This window comes from Panthera leo, chromosome C1, assembly GCF_018350215.1.
Source record: "Panthera leo isolate Ple1 chromosome C1, P.leo_Ple1_pat1.1, whole genome shotgun sequence".
NCBI classification, from domain to species: domain Eukaryota; kingdom Metazoa; phylum Chordata; class Mammalia; order Carnivora; family Felidae; genus Panthera; species Panthera leo.
Genome location: NC_056686.1, coordinates 72208575 through 72226501, shown reverse-complemented (window position 1 = coordinate 72226501; position 17927 = coordinate 72208575). Strand labels below are relative to the sequence as shown.

Genomic DNA, 17927 nt, shown 5'->3' with positions numbered 1-17927 from the left:
CCCATGTTTCTCATGAACTGGAAATTGATAGAGCATGCTTATTTTAGGGATTACTGTTGATACAGACAAGGAATATTTTCTCATACTCAAACATTCATATGAACACCTGAATGCATGAGAGTAAGATTCTTTCTCTTTCTCTTTCTCTCTCTGTTTTTAATTTCCAGGCATAGATATTCTTCATCAACTAGGCCTTGGAGACAAAGATGTAAGACACTCATCATCAGTGACTGCTGTACCATCATCATCTACACCATTACCTCAGGGGGTCCATTTAACAGAATCAGGTGTCATTTTAACAAATGATGCTTATATTGAGTCACCTCTCATGAAAATTTTACCATTCAACTTAGAACACCCATTTACAATATTAATTGGGTTACAGTCACATAGAGTAAACAATGCATTTCTCTTCAGCATTAGAAATAAAAATAGACTGCAATTAGGAGTGCAATTATTACCTAAAAAATTAGTAGTATACCTTGGAGGAAAGCAGTCTGTGTTTTTCAACTACAGTGTTCATGATGAGCGATGGCACTTCTTTGCCATTACTATTAGAAACCAAGTTGTTTCAATGTCTGTTGAGTGTGGAAAGAAATATTTTAGCAGAGAGACTCTTTTGGAAGTCCAGACTTTTGATTCTAACAGTGTGTTTACACTAGGAAGTATGAATAATAATTCTGTCCATTTTGAAGGAATAGTATGTCAGTTGGATATTATTCCTTCTGCAGAAGCATCTGCAAACTATTGTAGATATGTGAAACATCGTTGTCACCCTGAGACAAACCATCTTCATACAACCATCGTACCAGCTGAGATACTGGAAAACTCTCCCTTGCCCAAACAATTTGGTGAAAAAGTGCTGTCTGAGGACACATTTACCAAAGGCAAAAACATTCCAAATATCATAAATAATGATTCTGCAACAGTCCATAAGCAACAAGAACACCAAATATCAAAATCTCAATTCATTTCTCTTCATTCAAGGAATGTTTCTGCTGTGGATCTTGTAAACCATGGAATTCAAGACAAAGAAATGATCAATGAGGAACATACTCAGACAAATTTAAGTCTGTCAATGACCCATCATCTCAAAAAGGCGAAAACAAATAGCAAGGAGAAATTTAGTTCTTTTTCAAATGTATCCGACAATGTCACACAACATAATGATAAACTAACTGGTCTGTCACCATTTAAGAAGATATCATCTATTCTTCCACATATAAAACAAGAAACAATTACTAATCTCAAGAAGGCTATCACAGCAAATCTACACACTAATGAACTAACGGAACTGCAACAGATTTTAAACACAACCTTATACAGAGTGACAGATGAGCCATCTGTGGACAATCACCTTGACCTAAGGAAGGAAGGTGAAATTGATCCTGATGCTACCTATCCCATCGAAAATAGCTATGAGACTGACCTTTATGATTATTATTATTATTATGAGGATCTTAATACAATGCTCGAAATGGAGAATCTGAGAGGGCCAAAAGGGGACACTGGACCTCCCGTAAGTTGTTGTTGTTGTTTTTTAAATCTGTCTTAATGCATTAACTTATCAAAAATCACTAGACTGAAGAATACAGAATAGATCAGATCTGTTTCAGACATGTATCCTGGCTATAGTGATGAATTTACGGTTACTATAATGCATCCAGCCAGAATGCAGTGTTGGCTTAAATATTATATTTTTTGTTGTTTATATTGGCAGGCTGAAAGGTTACTTAATTCTGATAAAATGGTGAGTAAGCTATATGTTTTTCTTTTTCAGTTGAAGTTCAACCAAGAATTCAACTGCTAAATTTGGATTAGCATTCTTTATAGAAAAACCATAGACTTATACACAGTCATGTTAAGAGAAGGATATAAAAGTTATAGTACACTAAAGAAAAACACGTTAAATACATCAATTAAATTAATTGATAATCATTAAACCCTTCTTTCAGCAAAATAATATCAAATGAACTAAAATAGTAAAATTTACTTTAGAGATAATTTTGTAGTGAATCACTGCCTGGTAAAAAGCAAAACCTTACATTATTGTTCTAAATGTAACATATTTCATTACATCTTTAATGGTATAGTTAATTTAGATTTACAGATTAATAAAAGCTCCATCTACCTAATACAAAAAGTAACTAAGAGCTCATTGGCCTATTCAATGAAAAAAACAAACAGCCAAATCACTTATTTGATAATGTATAAACAAAACTATATGATAATAGATTGATGTTTTTAGCTCTGAAATTCTTTTGTTGTGTAGGTGCAATTACAGATGAACATATGAAAAATTTATAAATCATTTAAAACCCATTTTAAGCTATTTAAAATTACATTGGGGGGAGCTGGGTGGCTCGGTTGGTTAAGTGTCTGACTTCAGCTCAAGTTATGATCTCATGGTCTGTGAGTTCGAGCCCTATGTCAGGCTCTGTGCTGACACCTTAGACCCTGGAGTCTGCTTGGGATTCTGTGTCTCCTTCTTTCTCTGCCCCTGCCCCACTCACACTCTGTTTCTCTCTGTGTCTCAAAAATGAATAAACGTTAAAAAAATCACATTAGAAACATTATGTTTTTGCCTTTTATATTTGTATATGTTAAGTAATCAACTTTTATGTGTTTAGAAAATAATATTTTTAATTACAAGCAGACTAAAATATATATTAAAGCATTTATTTATTTTATGAAAATAAAATTTGAGTTATTGTTTTAGTTCAGAAGCCATTGGATGGGAGAAGATGATGTCACTTGCTTAGCTTATGTTTCCTTTGTGGTTCTTGCTTGAAATGACTTGATAGGTATTGAACAACTCTTAGAGTGAATGTTTAAATGTCTTAAAGTATGAATAACATTATTATAGAGAAATTCTTTTCAGTGATAGCAACTAATTATCAACATATTAGTAATAAAATTGAGCCACTGGGCAGGTCATATTAAGCAAATAGTTACGGAAGCCATTTACTTTCTTCAGTATGATGAGATGAGCATAAATCTCTTCTATAAATCCCAAACTAGTCATTTCAATATTGGTGGATGAAGCAGTAATATCTAACAGATATTTACTTAGTTTCTGTTATGGGAAAAGCAGGAACACAAAGTATGGATGACACAGTCACTGCTCAGAAGGAGCTTACAAACTAAGTGCATAAGGTACAAATGTTCAAAAGCAAGAGAAGTGTTTTCTGAGGTGATCCCTATGAAAGATCGCTTAAGGCTGAGCTGTTCGGAATAGCTTGGAATAGTTCGGAATAATTTGGAATTGTCTTGTGGACAAACTAGTTATAATGTAGGCCCAAAGAATGGATATATTTTGATAGGTGAAAAGAACGAACCTATTTTTTTAATAGGAAAAGCAGCATAATAGCTATCATTTACTGAGTTTTTACTTTGCGACAGATGCTTGACCATGCCCTTTAAATTCATTATCTTAAAATAACTTGGTGAGGTTGGAATTATTATCCCCATTTTTTCAGGTGAAGAAACTGAAACCCAGAAAAGTCAGTTTACTTGCTCATAACCACATTGCTAATAAATGACAGAGCCAGGATTCACGTTTTTTGCCTCTAAAGCTTAAGCTCTCTCATGATGTTAGACTGAATATTGTTGGACAAAGATAAGACCCAAGATAGATGTTGTCAGATTGTAGAGAGTCTTAATTGTCAAACTGATAGTTCTTACTTTATCTCATTCTCATGGGGAATTTTGTAGGTTTCTAAGCAGAGATATTAATGGAGAAGTCAGTCTGTTAGTAGTGCCCAGCACAGACAGGAAGTTCCCACTATCATCTGGATGTTACAAAACTAAGACATTAGGAAAATGTGAAAATGCAAAGGAAAGGTAGAATTCAGGAGATATTTTGAAGAAATATATGGGAAATTAATTGGACCTAGGGACCAAACAAAAAGGAAGAGAAAGATGACTTTAAAGTTTCAAGTCTATGGATTGGGAGAATGGTAATACCATTACTAAAATTAGTAACTAAGAGAGGAAGTCGATTTTAGGAGAGGAAGTTAAGTTAAAACATTTCAGGTACTATTGAAAATTCAGTCAGCCTTTGGAAAAGTTGAAGAAGCTGAAATGAAAAAGAGAGATCATGATAAGAATGTAGATTCAGGAGTCTTCCTATCAATATTATAGTTGAAGGTGTAGGGTTGGATAATTTTCAAAGAAAGGAGTTTGGCATAGAGTCAAGAGTCAAATCATGGGGAATGTTTGCTTTGGGATTATGGAAGAAAAAAAGCAGAAGTGTGAATGAACAGTCAGATGGGAGAGAAGTATATAGTGCACTGTCACAGAAGCCCAAGAAGAGAGTTTTGAGAAAAAATTGATCAGCAGTGCCAAAAGCTACATAGAAGTCAAAAAGGATGAGGACTGAGAAAAAGTGGAAGAAATGCATTAGCTCTTCTGATGGGAAAGTCAACTTTGTGAGTCCAACTTCAGGATAATGTAGAAGACTAAAGGTAGATTTTTTAGGAAGCTAATGAAAGTGTGAATGATGAAGAAATAATGAACTTTGTAGGGATTGTTGCATCACTTCTTGAAGTAGATGTTACCATGTGAAATCTCAGGCCAGCCTGATTTTTCCTACCTGTAGGTGACCATTTCTTCTTTCATATGCCCGTACAGTTCTTTCATCATCTCTGAAGTTTATTAAACCTATATCAGTCTGTATCAGTTTTTTTTTCTGGTATGCCTTTGATATGAAGGTCATTTTTATTTGATTATAGAAACATCTCCCCTTATATCCTCAAATATTTTTCTTTTCCATTTTTCCACATTCTTCTTCAGGATGTCCTTTGTGATGATAGACATTATCTATCATTTTCTCTACAAGCATGTATGTGTGATTGCTTTTTCTATTTTGTTTCACGTGAATTCAGTTATTCTGCACTCACATTCCTTCATTGATTTTTAAATTGTATCTAATCAGTTTTTATGGTATCAGACATGGCTTTCATCTATAATGGTTTCTTTTTTCTCTTTCATGTATTTCTTAAACTCTTCTGGTTCACATTTCATTACCTTCATTGTTATTTTTATTTCTTATAACTCTTCTTTGACCTCTGTTTTTATAGAAACATGGCATCTTGAAATCCTTTGCATCTTTAGTGAACTATATGACTGAACTTTTTCTCTGTTGCATGAAGTAATTCCTCTTCTGGTAAACAATTTTCATCTACTTTTAATTTATGTTTCTGTCCTCATACTTTCCCCTCCACTCAATAAGTATGTAAAGGCCCCTGGCTGGTTTCTTTCTGGTTATTAGCCATTTTTAAAATAAAGGCAGGGGCGCCTGGGTAGCTCAGTCGGTTGAGCGTCCGACTTCAGCTCAGGTCAGGATCTCACAGTCCGTGAGTTTGAGCCCTGCCTCGGGCTCTGGGCTGATGGCTCAGAGCCTGGAGCCTGCTTCCAATTCTGTGTCTCCCTCTCTCTCTGCCCCTCCCCCGTTCATGCTCTGTCTCTCTCTGTCTCAAAAATAAATAAACGTTAAAAAAATTTCTTTAAAAAAATAATAAAGGCAGCTCTGGGGCACCTGAGTGACTCATTTAGTTAAACATCTGACTCTTGATTTCGGCTGGGGTTATGATTTCATGGTTTGTGAGTTTGAGCCCCACCTCTGGTTCTGTGCTGACAGCATGGAGCCTGCTCAGGATTCTTTCTCTCTCCTTCTTTCTCTGTCCCTCCCCTGCTCATGCTCTCTCTCTGAAAATAAATAAACTTAAAAAATAAATAAATAAAATAAAGGCAACTCTAACTGGGGCACTATTTGTTTTAGAATAGCATAGGGAGAAGCAGAGGGAAATAAGGTGGAGTGGTACACAGTGTCAACTTTAGGTTGCTGCCTTTAAACACCATCTTATTATATTTATTTTGTCCTCTATCCAGAGACATATCTCCTCTTACTTTCATGTACAATTTGTTATGAAATCTTTTATTTCATAGGCCCTCTAAGAACTAATATGATGATTTATGCTCCTGTCTTTCACCCCCTGTCCCCACCAGACATCTTCTGAGGTTAGGAGGTTTGGTTGTAGATGATAACAATGATGGGTTCCTCCTCTTCAGTTCCACCTTTCTTACTCTTGGCTGTTTGAAGCTGGGTCTTCACTGGATCATTAATCATATCTACTGTGGCTTTCTCATTCCCTTATGCCTCATCGTTGTGTAATCAAAGGATTTTTGAGATGAACATTCAAGACTGATAGTTTTAGATATCTGTAGCCTGTTCAAGATTTGAAATCTGAGGAGGTTTTTCTTTCTGGTCATCTCTCAACATCTTTCCTTACCGCAAAGTTTCTCAGTATTTGGAACATAATCTTCATATTTTGTGGTTTGTGGTTGTGGTCCTTTCCTTGTTTCGTTGGAGATGATTTTTTTTTTTCTTTCAGTGTTTTTGTTGTTCTCAGTGGGTTTTGAGGGATGGAGGGTAGTTTTAAAAATGTTTTCATTCTGCCATGTTTTATGTAAATTCTCTAGTGATCTTTTTAAAAACACAAACCAGATCACCTCAGTTAGCTCCTTAAACTCTTCAGTGGCAGAAGAATAAAGCACTTAGAATAAATGAAAGACTTTTTATCATAACCTGTGCAGTGGTGTGTGATCTGGCCCCTGCTTACCTCTGCAGCCTCCTTTTGTGCCACTTTCTCTTACTCTCCCTGAGTTTTCTTTTTCTTCTTCAATAAGACTGTGCTTTTTGTTTGTTTTCTTTTACTCATGCCCTCGTTCATTTTATTCCTATTTTCTGGAATTTTACTTTCTCCTCTTTTCTAACTCTTATTCATTTTTTCAGTGTGAGCACTTACTTCCTCAGAGAAGCTTCCTCTGATACCACAAATAAATTAGGTGCACTAGCTATGTTAATCTCTCTGTTGCTTGCTTGTTCTCTTCCTTCATATCACTAAGTAAAATGTTTAATTATGTGCTTATCTGTTAACGTGTGTCTTTTTTCTAGACTCGAAGCTGTTGGAGGGCTTGATGCTTACTAATGCTTATCGAATGAGTGAATGAATGAATGAGTGAATGAATTTTTAAAAGGAATTTTAGTTGCAGGACTTCCAAGATTAATTGACCAGGCATTACTATCTTTTAGAAGTTTTGGTCTAGTGAATATATTTAAGGCAATTATATATTTGATAATATATAATAATTACCTTAGTAGCCTGGGTGGCTCAGTTGGTTGAGTACCTGACTCTTGATTTTGGCTCAGGTTGAGATCCCATGGTCATGGGATCAAGCCCCATGCTGAGCCCCACATCAGGTTCAGCTGGAGCCTGATTAAGATTTTTCTGCCCTCTACCCCACTCATGCGCACTCTATCTAAAACAAACAAACAAAAAACCCCTAGTAATTATAATATTATAACTAACATTAATTGAGTGCTTACTGTGCACCATGTATACCTTTAAAAAAATCATTATTCTATAGTTTACTGGTTAACTACTATTTCTTAGCCATAGTGGTAGTTATTCTATATACAGTATCTTTAATGATCACAATAACTGAAAGGTAGATCTTTATCATCAATATTTTAAAGATGAGGAAACTAAGGCTTAGAAAGAGTAACTGACTTGTCCAAGGTCATTCAGCTAGTAAATCATTGAGGCCTGATTTGAACCTAGATTAGACAATTGCAAAACCGTTACTCTTTTCATGGAATTATGCTCTTTTTTTTTTTAAACTTTTTTAAAAGTTTATTTATTCTTGAGAGCGGGCGTGTGTAAAAGGGGGAAGGGCAGAGAGAGAGGGAGAGAGAATCTGAAGCAGGGCTAGATCACATGAACCACGAGATCATAACCTAAGCCAAAATCAAGATGGTCAACAACTGAGCCCAGGCATCCCTTTCTCTTAATAACCAATAACCTCAAAGTTTAAGTGCCATTTTTAGTACTTAACTTTATTTATAGAAAATCACTTATTTTCATCAAATAAGTCATGCCATATAAAATCAAATTTCTTCCCTGGTTTGTAGAAATCCCTATTAATCTATTCTCAGTGATTTGAAAATGCAAATTTGTGAAGAAGTTAAAATTGATTTTTATACAGTGCTTATTAAATAACTCAAATATTTCAATCATGACATAAAATAGACTTTCTTTCTTGCCCAGTATCTAATAATAATTACCTTTTCTATGTAATTGGAATACTGTTTTCTTTTGTTGTAATATAGTGTCATGGGGTAATAAACCAAACTAGACATTCTGTTTTAATTTTCCATTTAGTTTTTCATTTTTCTTATTTTTGGGGACTTCAAATAAATAGCTGTTAACTTCCGATTATAACAACAGAACCAGAATTGTGAAAAGGATTTCAGTTTTTAAAAAAAATAAGTGAAAGTCAATTTTTGATGGTTAGTGATATAATGTTATATATAATATATATATAAAGTTAGTGATATAATGATAGCTGTTAAAATATTTGAACAGTTCAGGAAGGAGGATGCCCTCAGTTTGAGGTTGAATGGGAATAGTACTTCTGTCTCAATGTTAGGAGATATATGAAAGGTTTTATTGGGGTGCCTGGGTGGCTCAGTCAGTTAAGCATCTGACTTCAGCTCAGGTATTGATCTCACAGCTTGTTGAGTTCAAGCCCCGCATTGGGCTCTGCAATGACAGTGCAGAACCTACTTGGGATTCTCTCTCTGTCCTTCCATCTCTGCCCCTCTCCCACTTGCACTATCTTTCTCTCTATATATAAATAAATAAATAAATAGTTTTTTTTTTTTTTTAAATCAAGTTAGGGCATGGGAGAAGAAAAAATACAATCAAAGGGAAATGGTCAGCTTGAAAAATATAAAGAGGATTAGAAAACTTCAAAACAGCTGTAATATTAAAAAAAAAAAGGAGAAAGTTTTGAAGAGTAGATAATACCAGAATGAGGAATGAGAAAAAAATGCTGCATAAAATCAAGGCTCTTAGGCCATGCTATCTGTTAATGCTAAGGCTAGCACTTTAACCTTGATATGCCGAATTTCAACATTCATGCTATTTTTAATGCAACTTTGAATGAATATTTGTAAAGTGGAATATGTGTATGCTCTAGAGACACCAAGAATAATTCCATATCAGCAGAGTGCTCTGCAACAATTAAGTGAATGCAACATGAATGAATGCATATGTTAACCATGTCTCAAATGAACATTTATTCTGCCCCAGTTGATTGTTAAAGTAAAAAAAGACGACATAAGTCATCACGTGAGGAAGTAAAAAAGGAAACTACTTCTTCCTATTCAATATTACTTAACATATTTAATATTTATTTAATATTATTTAATATATTTAATATTATTTAATATATTTAATCAGAATGCTTTAAAAATTGATCAATGTTTGCTTTCCTACTTTGTTTTGCAAACCATTTAAGTCTCTGGCTGAACTCCTGGTATGCTATACTTGGTGCAAGGCAGATTTATTACTGAATATACAAGAAGGATCTCATAACAGTTTAACACATTATACAGATCCTTGCTATAAGCCTTTTAAGAGAACATAACATAGTCAGTGCTTTAATTTTTCCAGGCAAGTCTTTTGAAATGTGTCTGAAACGACCTGTAGTTGTTGGTCTCCCAACCCTAAATTGAATTCTGCCTTCAGTAGTAAAAGTAAATTTAGGTAAAAGTTACCCACAAAACTACTAGTTATGGTTCCTGTAAAAGCCAGATACAGTGGCTGTAACCATAAGTCACAGACTTCCTACGGCCATTTCTGGCCAGATTAAAGAGGACACTTGAGTTTCAACTCTCACCCCTGCTGATTAGGGTGAGGGGATTCATATTACTTTAAAATCATCATCAGCTGGGAACTGGGGACTGAAAACAAAGCCCTAAAGTGGGAATCTTAATAAGTCTTGTGAGAAAAGATGTGTCTATAATTGTGCCTAACATCTTGGCATTTGTTTTCCAAGGGTCCACCTGGTCCAGCAGGCATCCCAGGCCCATCAGGAAGGAGAGGTCCACGGGTGAGTAAATGGGCTCTGTGTCCCACTGCTGTTAGAATTAGTAACACTGCAGTATGTTTTTTTTTCCCCAGCATTGTACAGTATGTACTTCCTTTGGAAACCTGCCTGGGTCTTCAAACTTAGTCTACCTTTGCCAATTCAAGAGAAACTCAGGAACACGTGCAGCTTGTTTATTTGACCGTAAACACCCAGCCAAGGCACTCTCTGTGAACCTGCCTGAGAAGGATTATCAAATTTATAAATTAGTGCTACTTGTAACATTATTCTTAGTTATAAAGCGATCTCATGGGTAGTTGATAGTTCGAGGTGGGGTTCATTTGCTTTGGGAAATGAAGAGGAGTGGGTTGCCTTAAAATAGTACATTCCTGGATTACATAGTGGAAAATGCTGGAGCTACTGACTAGAAAAATAATTAACCTGAGGAAAAAGCTGCCTTAAGGATCAGCAGTGGTTTCTCACATTACACATGTCCAACAAAAGATTTACTGCTGTGTTAAAATTTGTTTCTTTCAAACCTAAAAAATAAATGTGGACTTTTACTAACAGAAATTCTTCCAAGAGCCAGAAAAGGAACTGCAACCGTGTGTTGTAAAGACAGATGCACATGCTGTGTATAATCCACTTTCTGTCCCGATTTTTGTCTATCTTACACACAATATAGTGAAAAAGCATCCTGAAATATTACTTTAAGTCGTCCATATTCACATTCAACTCCTGTCCTCATACTGACAAGAAGGCTCAGACGAACGCTCACTGGCTGTAGCTGCGGTTAAACATTTGTTTCACTTCTCTATACTTGACCTATCACATTCCTCCTACAGTCTCTCATCCACGCGCCCACTCTCCCATAGCCGGCAGACCGTTTCCATCCTTCTGGCTCTCTGTCTGGATCCCACCTTTCTGGGGACTGGATCTCTCTCTGTACCAATCCCATTCCCTATCCACTACTGAGGCTGTTCTCCTACAGCAAGACCTTCAGTCTGAGTCTCCATCTATTCTCATAGTACACCAGTTTCCTTCCCTCATTTCTGTCTATTTTTTTCACTTATTTGTCTAATCCTTTCTTTAAGGAAGGAACAGTATTCCTCTTCTCCAGGCTAATTATTACATTTGTGTTCCTAATTTTATCTCCACTCCATTATTTAACTTAAAACTTGCAACTTCACATTTTTTTCTCTCCCTAGATTTTAGCTCATGTGGCAACAACCAAACCATTATCCCTTTTCAAAAAAAACCCTCAAACTTTCACTGTTATTAATTTTTCCTAGTTATTGTCCTAGCTCACTGTTGTTGCACTATTGAACTTTATAAAATAATAGTTTATGCCGTGGCCCTACATCAATGCTTATGTGTAAAGGCCCATAAATTTTTCCATCTATTTTATTAAAATTTATTTTAATAATAATTTAATCTAATAATTTTTGAAGGTTGCAAATGACATATCATAAAATCTAATCTTTTTTCCTTAGTTTTAGTCTTGCTAGATATACTTCCAATATTGCCATTGCTGACACCCCTTTCCTTTCTGAAACACGATGCTCTATTAATTCAGAATTGAAAAGACAGAAAAATAAGTAATTACTAACTATATGTTATATGTTAAGAGAGAGGTATGGCTGAAGAGCTGAGACAAGGGTACCAAATCCAAATGAGTGTAGGGGGCCTGGAGACCTGGAAGGTTTTCTAGAGGTGGATCTTAGTTCCTCCATTGATGGTTCCATAAGCTTAAGTTTCTTCACTTGTAAAGGGGAGTAAAAATAGCCACCTTGCAGGATTGTTATAAGGATTAGTAATAAGAAATGTAAAGCATTAATGCAGTTATTTACATATAGTAGGCACTCAGTAAATAGAAGCAGTTATTAAATTCAAACCAACAAATATTTATTGAGTGTCTAATATGTTCCAAGCGCTATACTGGTAGTACTAAAAACAGTCCGTTTTCAAAAAATTTTTAATCCTAGAACTAAATGGCACATGTCATAAAGTAGTTAAAAGGGCAATAAAATATTTAAGTAACAGATTAGAACAGTCTAATAAATGTCCTAAAGCGATATACAGTTAAGTACAAATTAACTTTACATGTAGCAATTTCTATGAAAGCTAGTAAGAAAGAGAAATCACTTTATCATGGTGTATCTAGGATTTAAAAAAGAGGTGGGGGGGCACCTGGGTGGCCCAGTTGGTTAAGTGTCAGACTCTTGGTCTCAGTTCAGGTCTCGATCTCAGGGTTGTGAGCTCAAGCCCCACATAATATTTATTTATCTAAAAGAATAAATTAAATAAAACTGAGGTGGGATCTAGCTGACACTTGAAGAATGATTTGGGCAGCTGTAGGGGGTAAAGTTAAATGAGTCTTTAAGAGATACATAATGGCATAAGTAAAAACTCAAGTACAAGAAAGGGTTAACACATGTTGACAGAAGAGTAAACATTTGCACTTCCTTATTTTTAGGCTTCTTACTCTGCACAGGTTCTAGAAGTAGCACTATGCGTATAGCTGGAGATAGGGGTGAAAAATAAAGGAGGTAAAACACCTCAAGACAGTGTTTTGAATCAAAAGACAGAAACTGCAGTACTGCTCTAGTGTAGCTCTCCTTTCCAAGACTGAACAATCCAACATCTCAGAAAAAATTAAAAAAAGCTTTGTGGAAAAAAAAAAGAGGTAACATTCATTTTAATTAAATTATGCTATGAAATGTTTATACTGACTGTTATTTGTATCTAAAACTGTTCTAAGAACGATCTGACCTTTTTTACTATTTGCAGGGCATACCAGGGCCACATGGAAATCCTGGGTTACCTGGATTACCAGGTCCAAAGGTGAGTGATGACTAGTGAGTATCATGTTATTTTCCTGACATTACTAAAGAAGGTCTTTAACTCTTTTTAAAATTGAAACATAGTTGACATAAATATTATATTATCTTGAGTGTACAACATGATGAGTCGACACCTGTACACACAGCAAATGATCACCACAGTAAGTCCAGCCGCCATCTGTCACCATAAGTTACCAAAAGTATTTTTTCTTCTTATGATGAAAACTTTCATGATCTATTCTCCTGGCAACCTTCGAATATGCACTACAGTACCATTGACTGTGTCCCCATGCCACACATCACATCCCCATGACCTATTTATTTCACAGCTGGAAGTGTGTACCTCCCAACACCCTTTACTCATTTTGGACATTTGGCAACACCCCCTTCTACCCTGCCACCACCACTCTGTTCTCTGAATCCATAAATTTTGTTTTGTTTCTTCACCTGTTTTGTTTTTTGGATTCCACGTATAAGTGAGATCATATAATATTTGTATTTCTCTGTCTGACTTATTTCATTTAGCATAATGCCCTCAAGGTCCATCCATGTTAACACAAATGGTAGTATTCCATTTATTTTTATGGCTGAGTAGTATTCCATTGTGCATGTGTGTGTGTGTGTGTGTTTATACCATATCTTCTTTATCCATTCATCCATTGTTAGACACTTAGGTTCTTTTATATCTTGGCTATTATAAATAATGTTCCAATTAACATAGGGGTGCATTTATCTTTTTGAATTAGTGTTATTATTTTTTTTTCTGATGAAATGCTCAGAGGTAGAACTGTTGGATCATATGGTAGTTCTTTTTTTTAGGTGTTTTTTTTTTTTTTAATTTTTTGGAATTTATTTAGAAAGAGAGAGAAGGGGAGAGGCAAAGAAAGAGGAGACAGAGAATCCATCCCAAACAGGCTCTGTGCTGTTAGCACAGAGCCTGATCTGGGGCTTGAACTCACAAACCATGAGATCATGACCTGAGCCGAAACCAAGAGCTGGACTCAACCAACTGAGCCACCCAGGTGCCCTGATCATATGGTAGTTCTATTTTTACTTTTACTTTATATTAGTACTATATTCCCTAAGCTGTATTTTTCATCTCCATAACTTATTTATTTTTAATTTCTTTATGAAACTCCATACTGTTTTCCATAATGCCTGCACCAGTTTACCTTCCTTCCAACAGTGCATGTGAGTTCCCATCTTCACATCTTCATGAACACTAGTTATTTCTTGTCTTTTTGATAATAGCCATTCCAACAGGTGTGAAGTGATAAGTCATTGTGGTCTTGATTTGTATTTCCCTGATGACTAGTGATGTTAAACACCTTTTCATGTACCTGTTGGTCATCTGTATATCTTTATGGGGAAAAAAAGTGCCTATTTAGATCCTATGTCCATTTTTTTTTTAATTTTTTTTTTTTAACGTTTATTTATTTTTGAGACAGAGCATGAACGGGGGAGGGGCAGAGAGAGAGGGAGACACAGAATCTGAAGCAGGCTCCAGGCTCTGAGCCATCAGCCCAGAGCCTGACGCGGGGCTCAAACTCACGGACCGTGAGATCGTTACCTGAGTTGAAGTCTGACGCTTAACCGACTGAGCCACCCAGGAGCCCCTCCTATGTCCATTTTTTAATTGACTGTTTTGTTTCACTGTTGAGTTGTATGGGTGTTTTTTTCCCACTTTCTACCCCTCTTATTTTTTTTAACTTAAATTTTAGTTAACGTGTTGTGCGATATTGTTTTCTGGAGTAGAATTCAGGGATTCATCTCTATATACAGCACCCAGTGCTTATCACAAGTGCCCTCCTTAATATCCATCACCCATCTAAACAATCTCCCACCCATCTCCCTTCATCAATCCCCAGTTTGTTCTCTATCATTAAGAGTCTCTTGTGGTTTGTTTCCCTCTCTCCTCTTTTCCCCCCTTCCCATATGTTCATCTGTTTTGTTTCTTAAATTCCACATATGACTGAAATCTTATGGCATTTGTCTTTTTCTGATTGACTTATCTCACTTAAAATAATGCATTCTAACTCCATCCATGTTGCAAATGGCAAGATTTCATTCATTTTGATCGCTAAGTAATATTCCATTATGTATGTATACCATATCCTTTATTCATCAGTCGATGGGCAGTTGGACCCTCTCCATAGTTTGGCTATTGTTGATAATGCTGCTACAAACACTGGGGTGCATGTACCCCTTTGAATCTGTATTTTTGTATCCTTTGGGTAGGTATCTAATAGTGAAAATGCTGGGTCACAGGGTAATTCTAATTTTAGTTTTTTAAGGAACCTCTTCTCCAGAGTGGCTGTACCAGTTTGCATTCCCACCAACAGGGCAAGAGGGTTTCCCTTTCTCTACATCCTTGTGAGTTTTTAAAATATATTTTGGATATTAACCTTTTATAGGATATATAAATTGGAAATGTTTTCTCCAATTCAGTAACTTGTCTTTTAATTTTTATGATGATTTACTTTGCTGAAGGTTTTCAATTTGATGTATTTCCACTTATTTATTTTTGCTTTTGTTGCCTTCACTTTTGGAGTCAGATCTAAAAAAAAATTTCCAAGAATAATGTCAAGGAACTTATTGCCTATATTTTCTACTAGGAGTTTTATGGTTTCAGGTCTTAAATCAAAATCTTTAATTCATTTTGAGTTTATTTTTGTGTATAGTATTAGAGAGTAGTCTAATGTCATTCTTTTGCATATGGCTGTCCACTTTTCCCAAGGCCATTTATTAAAGAGACTATCTTTTACCCATTGTGTACTCTTGCCTCTTTTGTTATAAGTTAATTAACCATATGTGCATGGGTTTATTTCTTGGCTATTTATTCCATTCCATTGATCTATGTGACTTTTTTTATGTCAATACCATATTGTTTTCATTATCATACTTTTTTAATATAGTTTGAAATCAGGGAGCATGATACCTTCAGCTTGGTTGTTCTTATCAAGATTGTTTTGGCTATTCGTGGTCTTTTGAGGTCCCATACAAATTTTAGGATTATTCATTCTATTTATGTGAATGTGTCATTGGAATTTTGATAGGGATTGCATTGAGTCTATAGATTGCTTTGGGTATGGACATTTTATTTATTTATTTATTTATTTATTTATTTATTTATTTATTTATTTATTTATTTATTTATGTGTGCTTACTTATTTTGAAAGAGAAGGAGAGAAGGAGGGAAAGCAGGCAAGAAGTAGAGAGAGTAAGAGAAAGAGAATCCCAAGCAAGCTCCCCACTGTCAGCACAGAGTCCAACACAGGGCTTGATCTCACAAACTGTGAGATCATAACCTGAGCCAAAATCAAGAGTCAGGTGCATAACTGACTGAGCCACCCAGGTGCCCCTATGGGCATTTTAATATTAATGTTAATAATATTAATTCTTTCACTCCATTTGTACAGAATATATTACATTATTTGTTCTTCAATTTCTTTTGTTAATATCTTACACTTTTCAGCATACAGTTCTCTCACCTCCTTGGTTAAATTTATTCCTAGATATTTTATTCCTTTTGATGTAATTATACATGGGATTGCTTTTTAAATTTCTCTAATAGTTCTTTGTTAGTGTATAGAAATACAACAGATTTTGGTAGATTGATTTTTACCCTGCATCTTTACTAATTTATTAGTTCTGACAGTTTTCCAGTTGAGTCTTTCAGGTTTTCTATATATAATATATTATCTTCAAATAGTGTAGTTTTACTTCTTACCTTTCTTCTTTTTTTCATGTTTATTTATTTATTTATTTATTTATTTTGAGAGAGAGAGAGAGAGAGAGAGAGAGAGAGAGAGATAGAGCATGAGTAGGGAAGGGGCAGCCAGGGAGGGAGAGAGAGAATCCTACGCAGGCTCTACACTGTCAGTGCAGAGCCCAATGCAGGGCTCAAATCCACAAACTGTGAGATCATGACCTGAGCCAAAATCAAGAGTTGGACACTCAACCCACTGAGCCAACCTGGCTCCCCATTCCCTTTCTGTTTGGATGCATTTTATTTCTATTTCTTGCTTAACTGCCATGGCTAGAACTTCTAATACTATGTTGAGCTAAACGTAGTAGTAGTGGGCATCCTTGTCTTGTTCCTGATCTTAGAGGAAAGACTTTCAGCCTTTCACCCTTTAATATGATGTTAGCTTAGGTTTGTTATATATGGCTTTATTATGTTGAGGTACATTACCTCTATACCCACTTTGTTGAAAGTTATTATCATAAATGGATGTTGAAATTTGTCAAATGTTTTTCCTGTATCTACTGAGATGATCTTTGATTTTTAGCCTTCATTTTGTTAATATGATATATCACATTGATTGATTGGCAGATGTTGAATCATCCTTGCATCCATGGAATAAATCCCACTTGATGATCCCTTTAATTTATTGTTGAATTTAGTTTGCTAGTATTTTGTTGAGGATTTTCCATCTATGTTCATCAGAGATATTTTTCTGTAGTTTTCTTTTTTTGTAGTATCCTTGTAAAATGCGTTAGGAAGCATTGTCTCCTCTTCGTTTTGGAAGAATTTGACAAGCATTGGTATTAACTCTTCTTTACATCTTTGGTAATATTCACCAATGAATCTTTCTTGTCTTAGACTCTTGTTTGTTGGGAGGGTTTTGATTACTGCTTTAATATTACTGGTAATCAACATATTCAAAAGTTTATTTCTTCATTATTCAGGCTTGGAAGATTGTATTTTTCTAGGAATTTATCCGTTTCTTTTTGGTTGGCCAATTTGCTTGTATATAATTGTTCATAGTAGTCTCTTATGATCCTTTGTATTTCTGTGGTATCAGTTGTAAATCTCCTTTTTAAAAAAATTTATTTGAGCCCTCTTTTTTCCTGAGTTAGTCTAGCTAAAGGTTTGCCAATTTTATTTATGTTTTCAAAGAGCCAGCTCTTAGTTCATTGATCTTTTTTTTTCTAGTTCCTTGAAATGTAAAGTTAGATAGTTGGAGATTTTTCTTGTTTCTTGAAGTAGGCCTGTATCACTATGCACTTTCCTCTTAGAACGGATTTTGCTGCATCCCATAGATTTTGGTAAGTTGTATTTGTATTTTAATGGCATTTTTAAATTTCCCCTTTGGTTTCTTCATTGACACGTTGGTTATTCAGTAGCATGTTGTTTAATCTTCA

The 17927-nt window shown here is 35.2% G+C and overlaps 1 protein-coding gene across 1 annotated transcript in view; it reads left to right on the top strand.

Annotated features, from left to right (window-relative positions):
- Positions 1–17927, top strand: part of COL24A1 (collagen type XXIV alpha 1 chain) — a 404395-nt gene that overhangs the window by 21252 nt on the left and 365216 nt on the right. Inside the window, exons 3-5 of the mRNA XM_042952735.1 lie at positions 168–1519; positions 9907–9960; positions 12727–12780. Coding sequence (XP_042808669.1) covers positions 168–1519; positions 9907–9960; positions 12727–12780 — 1460 coding nt within the window. The remainder of the gene's footprint in view (positions 1–167; positions 1520–9906; positions 9961–12726; positions 12781–17927) is intronic.